General features: G+C 37.2%; 1 protein-coding gene across 5 annotated transcripts in view; it reads left to right on the forward strand.

The window, feature by feature from the left end:
* The window catches only part of LOC123768196 (threonine synthase-like 2), a 96,964-nt gene that overhangs the window by 87,396 nt on the left and 1,670 nt on the right, over nt 1-7,898 (forward strand). For all 5 annotated transcript variants that reach the window (XM_069306958.1, XM_045758611.2, XM_045758610.2 and 2 more), the window contains 5 exons: nt 1,157-1,309; nt 2,619-2,837; nt 4,359-4,507; nt 6,519-6,663; nt 7,229-7,343. In XM_069306958.1, coding sequence (XP_069163059.1) covers nt 1,157-1,309; nt 2,619-2,837; nt 4,359-4,507; nt 6,519-6,663; nt 7,229-7,343 — 781 coding nt within the window. The remainder of the gene's footprint in view (nt 1-1,156; nt 1,310-2,618; nt 2,838-4,358; nt 4,508-6,518; nt 6,664-7,228; nt 7,344-7,898) is intronic.

The following is a 7,898-nucleotide window of genomic DNA, read 5'->3' on the forward strand; positions in this document are numbered from 1 at the left end:
ACTGCTTAAGTCCTTCATTGCTTAACTAAGTAAATTTTAGTATAATTAAGCTTTTAGTTTCGTGATTTTTTTAAACTAAGACCATGGATTTTCCTATGCCAAAAACTTTGTTCAAAATTGTATATGCAAATTTGTAGAAACATGATTCGGTTAAAATTTAAAAAGATATGGTTTCATAGCAAGTTTCAGAATTACTGTACATTTCTGGGTGCTTGGGAAGAAGCATAATGCAGAAATAGAAGTGTGCAGAACACAGTATTTATCAGTACATTATTCACAAGGAAAAGGAATAGTGTTTGACCTCTGGGCACAACTATGAGAAGAGGAAGGTGGTCATCACGAGAGCAGCAGGTTATGCCAAGCACCAAGACAACAGCTTAGGCAGTTGAGACAACTTGCGTCTGACCGTACCAACCCTTGCACACACAACAGTTATGCATTGCCAAATTTGGCTTGACACCTGCTTGGAAAAGTGGCACACTACCGAATTTATAGATTCCAATCGTGTGCAAATGGAGGGTTGATAATATATTGTAAATCAATATTCTCTAATATTTAAAATCACTCTTGTATGATATTGGAACAGTATAAAAAATTATAATGAAATTTTGCATACCAAACCCTTTTTATATAGATTTTGTTGCCAATCCATTAGTTATGTCTATTTATACAAAAACAAAGGGGGTATTTTGTCAGTGTCATTTCAACTTTAGAACCCTCTATTATCAGAGGTTATAACGTAACCTATTATATTTATAAGATTACTATTATATGCTGCTTGCCATGTTGTAATACGTTAGGTCTAATACATACAGTCCCGGCAGGTGTAATACAGTCCACGGCAGGTGTAATACAGTCCCAACAGGTCTAATACAGTCCCGGCAGGTCTAATACAGTCCTGGCAGGTCTAATACACTCCCGGCAGATCTAATACAATCCACGGCAGGTGTAATACAGTCCCGGCAGGTGTAATGCAGGTGAAATCACATTATCTGTAATACAGATATTGTGATTTCTCTATGTATAATTCTTGTTACTAAAATAGATTATGTCAGTCCTATTTTAAAAATACAGTAATTTTCAAATTGCTCTGGAAATTATATTTAAAGGAAAAAGGGATATTTTACTTGTATGTACAGTATTACTATAATTTTAGGTACATCAGGCGACACTGGTAGTGCAGCCATTGAAAGTGTGCGCGGGCAGGAGCACATGGACATCATTGTCCTCCTGCCTCATGGACGTTGTACACCCATCCAAGAATTGCAGATGACTACGGTTGTTGAACGTAATGTCCATGTTTTTTGTGGTAAGTTTTCTTTAATAATCATTGATGTGGTATCTGGCCTGGTTGAGACCAAAGTTACAGGATGAGCAAAATGTGACTTGAGAACTGTCAATTTCACTCAAATATGTACTAACATGTTGTTACCTCTTATTATTCAAGAATTTTTATCCTCTTTTTCTTTTTTGTCATTTTTTAAAAGTAGAAAAGATAGTAACAACAGTAATCAGGCTGTTGATTACATTTAGGGGAAAAAAGAGGTTTCTTAACATGGATGGCAAAATTTAATTTATTGTGAAAAGTGATGAAAGCTTGGGAATGAGAAACACATTGTTACAGTATAAACACACTGTTCTCATTGGGCTACTACAGTAATAAAGCTGATCATACTGGTATTAAAGTGCTATGGAGGTCATTCACTTAAAAAAACTGCAAAAGGCTCAACATTCTTAAAAAGCTTTAACCTCAACAAGGCCGCCTCTACAGCCATAAGATCACCAAGGAACACCCTACTGGTGTGCTCATTCACCCACCTCCTACTACCAGGGGGCAGCATACACCCATCCATCTCTCCTACTATGGAAGACAGTGAGGGTGGGGAGGAGGAGGAGGAGAGGTGTTATTGTTTGGAAGGGGAGTCCCTTTCCATTATGACATCAGACAGTGATGACTTCTCTGGATTACTCTCTCTCCTATGTTTTGCCTGCATACCACTAGGACCTGGTTGTGGCTCACTGCTTGTTTGTCTCACTCAGAACCTTTCCAGAGAGACTTGTTTTTTCTTTATGGTCCTCTCATGTGTTTTCTTAGGTTGAACCTTACCACTGACTTTCTTGGGACCCATGGCATGGTATATAATAATTACTTCTATGTTTAGAAACCAAGAAAACTGAAAAACAATTAAATTCTTTACAAAGTATTCAAGCACAATCATCACTAGGCGGGAGGCACTGGTAAACCGAAGGGCGGTCTTCCGTGCCACCAGGAACTACGCGCTTGGTTGATCCATACGTGTATCAACAAACTTGCAAAGTGAGGCAAAGCTCGTAAACCAATTCGAATTTTACGAAGAAATTTTTAGCTCGTAACCCGAAAACTTTGTGAAGAGGGATGTTCGGCAACCGAGGTTCCACTGTAATCTTATAGCCCAGTATTATTATTATAGTCTAGTATTATTATTATTATTATTGAATTTAATCAGATTGCTTAGTGCTGTAACAATGGTTATTTAGCACTAGATATTTGTTATAGACAGGTGTATAAAATTATTATGTGTGGCACTACTCTTGGTTTTGTCTCTTACTATGTTTCCTTTTATGGTTTACTTGTGCAGTTGAAGGAACCTCTGATGATCTGGATAAGCCTATCAAGCAGTGCTTCGCTGACAAGGAGCTGGTCTCGACGCATAATCTCATATCTATCAACTCCATCAACTGGGGTCGCATTTTAGTGCAAGTGGCTCATTATTTCTACATTTACTACCAGCTGTGTGGCAGTGTGGGTAACTCTGTCAATGTGGTGGTGCCAACTGGAGCTGCCGGCAACCTTACTGGTAAATGTTTCATTACGAAGACGTTAAAACAATTTCACATTTATTCATTATGAAGAAAGGCCACTACTAAAAATTATAATAATAATAATAATAGCTGTGAAACTGGTGAATAAGGAAAGAGTATGCCTCTTAAGGAATGAAGCGGTCTGGGGTGATGAATGACTTCTTTATATGTCAGTCATGTTGCCTTGAACCTAGGAAAGGTCTGGGGATGGGAGGAGAAGAACCTGGAGGTCATAGAGATAGTAGAGAAGGTCTTGGGGCAGGCCTAGGAAGGCTGGGGAGGACTGGATGTAAATGGGAGTAGGGAGGCCCCATGACTGGGGGAACTGCCCAGGGCTTGAGCACCCTTAATCTGTTCCTGCCATTGACTGCACATCTTGCAATGAAGAAATTCTATGCATTATGTATACCTCTTATGTATTTTAAGCACAAGGATACAGGGTACTGTGAAAATGATAAAGGGTAGTATGAATCTGACCACTTTCACTTGAAATAAAGCATGTTAAAGTATTTAAGCATTACAGAATTAGTAAGTGTAATATTTGATGTTAGAGTTCTATGCAAGGTAAGATTTAATGATAAGGTTATGTTGGTGTTTCAGAAAAATGAGAACTGAAAAAAATTAGCAGGTTAGGAGAGTTGATGAGTATCAAAAAGTGATGGTGGTGGTAACCTTAAGGTATACCCGAGTTTGATGTAGCTTCATTTACCACCACAGCTGCTGTAATCGATGTGCAGACCTTGTGAATGGGAATCATGGCCTTAGCTTTGGCAAAGTAAAGACCTACAAGGCAAAAATAGAAGATGGTTCCTTTTCTAGATACAGTATCTAAAAAGAAGTCACTCTAAGGAGTCAAAGAGGTCCCCAAAAAGTAGGAAAGTGCAGTCAAAGGGAACCAGACAGAGCATAGTTTAACATCACTAAACAAACTAAAGTGAAATTTACAACAACAAAAAATATAGTAAAATCCAAGGAATGTATAACTCTGGAAGCAAACAGATATAAATGTGAATTGACAATAATCAGATACCTCCTTTTATGTGTGGGAAGGGGTAGAAAACCAGACCAAGATAACCTCACTAGAAAAGCAAACTAAAAGGTTCACCTTCCCCATAGGAGAAATAGCCTGAAACCTCAAACCTGAAAGAGGGTAAACTACTGTTGAAGAGAGCAGGAACATTAAGTGCTAGAAATATTACATTTCTCTGTCTTGATTATATATAATAGTCAGGACAATATGTTTTCTTGACATGTTGTGTGCATGATCTGATACCATGACACACTGGAATCTAACCTGCATTGTACAGTGCATCAATGAAGATACTGTATAAAACAACTGTTACGTTTAAAGTATATTCTATACATGTTAAACTGCTTCACATTATTATTTGTTCTCATATTACTATTCATAAATATTTTCCAAAAACATTTGCAATGTACATTATAATGTTTGCTTATTGTGTGTCATTTTTCAGTTGTAAGCTAAAGTTTTATTAATGAGTGATTTATATCAACAGCTGGGTGCATAGCACAGAAAATGGGCCTTCCAATAACACTGGCAGCTGGAGTAAATGTTAATGATAGTGTAGCAAGAGTCATAAAGAAAGCTGACTTTTCACTCAAGGAGGAAGTTCTTCAGACTCTGGCTCCTGCCATGGATATACAAGTAAGAACACAAAGTATAGTTCATGATTCACTCAAATAAGATTGAGAAATTCAAGGGGACCATCATTGAAGTAATATTTGTATGCCTTTTACCAGTCAAAATTTAATTAGTTATATAATTATCAAGATCAGTTATACAAATCAGTAAATAGTTAATTATATTGTGCTGATTCATGCCAGAAAGATAGGAATGAGCTTTTGCAAAACATCATTGCCAAGTTTTTAAAAGCATCAAACTCCAAAATAAAAACCAACCTCAGGGTTTTGTTTTCAATATTTTGATTGTTTTCCCACAGCTCCAGTTCTTTCTAGCTTTATATTCCCCTACAGAAACTCATAAAAATGTGATAGAACACACTTCCAGCAAGTTCTGTAGAGGTGTGGTGCCGAGTGTCATTGGATAAAACTGGGAGACTGACTGAGCACATTCAACATCCTGCAAATGTGGACTATGTTAGCAGTAAAGCCTAAGAAACCAAAAGAGAAGCTATAACCAGTAACACAACAGAAGCGATCTGAAATAATTCCTTTAGGAGGGAGGCAATACACTAACTGTTGGAATGGATAAGTAGAGCTATCTCTTTTGGAAAAAAGAGATGTGCTGGACTGTAATCCAAGTACAGTAGCTGATATTTTCTGAACATAGATGTGAAGCCTAAATGTCATCAGTAGCCAGCACCTCTGATTGGTGTGGTGATATCTTTAGACAATGGCTCAGCTGGAGTAAAATCCAAAGAAAGTTCAAAGGAAACATCATTAGAGATTCCTCAGGATCATGAGAACTTGCAGGAAAAGCACATAGCAATGAAAAAACGTTCACACATTCAGCCAGATGCAGATAAAGTCAATAATATATTTGGGAAAGAATTAGCGAGTGTCCTGCACACGTCAGAGGTGATAAAATGTGAGGTAGAGCCAGTGAAGAGTAGCGTGACATAGGCACAATCAGAGAACATTGTATGAACATCAGAGGTCCATGGTTGTTCATTATCCTCCCAGCAAGCATAACAAATATTGCCATAACAAAAGTGAAAGTCTTTAAGAAAAACTGGATAGTTTTCTGCAAGAAATGCTGGACCAACCGGGCTGCAGTAAATATGTGGGCCTGCGGGCCGCTCCAAGCAACAGCCTTTTGGACCAAGCTCTCACAAGTCAAGCCTGGCTCAGAGCTGGGCTTGGGGAGTAGAACTCCCAGACCAACTAGGTGGTACAATCCAGGGATGGGGGGAGGGGGGGAAGGGAAGGGAACTATCAGGAGAAAGTGCCAAGCCATTACGACTATATAGCACTGGGAAGGGGTCAGGACAAGGATTTGGGAAGGGACGGGGGAAAGGAATGGTGCCCAACCACTTGGACAGACAGGGATTGAACGCCGACCTGCATGAAGCAAGACCGTCGCTCTACCGTCCAGTTGAGAGCTAGGGGGGAGAGCTAGGCTATCTAGCAATGTCATCTGGTGGCAGCCAATGGTAGTAACCTAAAGTAGTTTAAAATTTGCGTGAATTAGTCGTTTTGGGTTTTATGGAAAACTCTTTTTGTCTACATTCTGAATTAGATTGAGATTCTCCTATGCCATCCCAATACAGTATGAAGATCAGATGGAGACAATTTGAAAGGTTTTCTGCCTAGTCAGTGAGGAATATCGACCTGCTGATGCTATCCAGAGACGAATTGGATCTTGCCTTGGAGAGCAATGAAGTTAGATCTCTGAAATATTATTGTCAGACTACAGTACTGTACTGTACTGTAAGGTGCTTTGTATAGTATTTTAACTTTTGTACTGTATTCTTACAACCTTTCACATAAACATTGATTCAGTTAAGAAAACAGTAGGGACTGTTTCTCCTTTAGTTTCTCCTTCTCCTCTAGTTACCAGTGTAGATAAATTGATTTTGTAGATTCTTATTTTTTGGGTTATCAGACAAAAGTTTCCTGCTTAAGAGACTTTTTAAATATATATTTCTACTGCTGTGTAAATGTGTACAAAATTAGCATACTGTATTGTAATTCAGGTTCCGTATAATGTTGAGAGGCTGGTGTATCTGTATGCCAATGGAGACACAACAAGAGTTAAAGAAGTTATGGATACATTTGAAAAGAATAACAGCGTTGACTTACCACAGGACATAATGGAGGCCATGAGGACGGCCATTGTGGGTAAGATGTGCACTGCTTAACTGTTGTTAATTAATGTGTAGATATTTATACAGCATTTATGTATGCAGACATTTTAGTGCCTAGTACCATAGTTCTATAAAATCTTAATTTATTTTATGACATCTTGTAATTTCACAGAATTCTTTATTATCTGGACATAATTTGTCCTCTAAATTTTGGCAATTTTTGAAATCTAAAGTAATTTTTGGTACTAATGTTTGCAAAATCAATCTTTAATTAATGTGTCATTATGGTTCTCTGTAAAAATGTTTGGCCCAGCCTGGCTCTTAATACCTGGCGTACCATTGTGGAGAACATGAGAACTGTGTAATAAACATTATTTGTAATGCTAAAAAAAAAGGAAAACATTGACATTAGATTAATAATTTATAATGGATTTAAAAGGAAATTGGAGGTCCCAGAGAAAACTAAGCTTTAAACAGTATGTCAAATACTATACCATAATAGTATTAAACATAATACTGTACTGTATATCTATTCGAAATTGCCAATTTATGTAAATTTTGTTTAAATGCTATAAACCTGTACTTTCTTGTGCCCACAGAGTCATTTATAGTTGATGATGGCAAAATAACAGAAACCATGCAGAGAATACATGAAGAGCATAGATATATAGTGTGTCCACACACTGCAGTAGCTGCTGCTTATCACTACCAATGGTAAGAAGAAACCTCTTTTTTCCCATCTTATTCATCATAAAATATAAGTGCTCAGTCTTAACTGTGGTGCCAAGCATTTAGTTGTTATGCATTTCCATGTCTGATTTACTTACGTTTTACAATATATTTTTTCTTATGAGCAAATATCATACCACCGTTTGTTTCAATTTATGCAGTGCTCTTTTGAAAATTTAGTTCATACCATGTAAAATTCACACACAAGTTTGAATTAATTACTAAATCATTTATTTTTTGGCCACCACATTTTTCTGGAATTTTGTTTGTTATACAAAGTGATAAATATTGCCTACCTAGCAATAAATAGGTGCCCCAGTAAGGCAATCATTGTGGAATTGCATCCTGGGAGGGGTAAGTAGTATGATCTTGGGGAAGTCTTGATATCAGCTTTTAGGAGTGTACTTGTATGTATGAGTGTGTGTGTGTATATACATATATACACACACACACATACATACATGTATGTATGTGTTGTGTATATATGTATATATATATATAATATACTGTATATACAGTATATATATAATATATAAATAA

This window comes from Procambarus clarkii, chromosome 59 (assembly GCF_040958095.1).
Source record: "Procambarus clarkii isolate CNS0578487 chromosome 59, FALCON_Pclarkii_2.0, whole genome shotgun sequence".
Taxonomy (NCBI): Eukaryota; Metazoa; Arthropoda; class Malacostraca; order Decapoda; family Cambaridae; genus Procambarus; species Procambarus clarkii.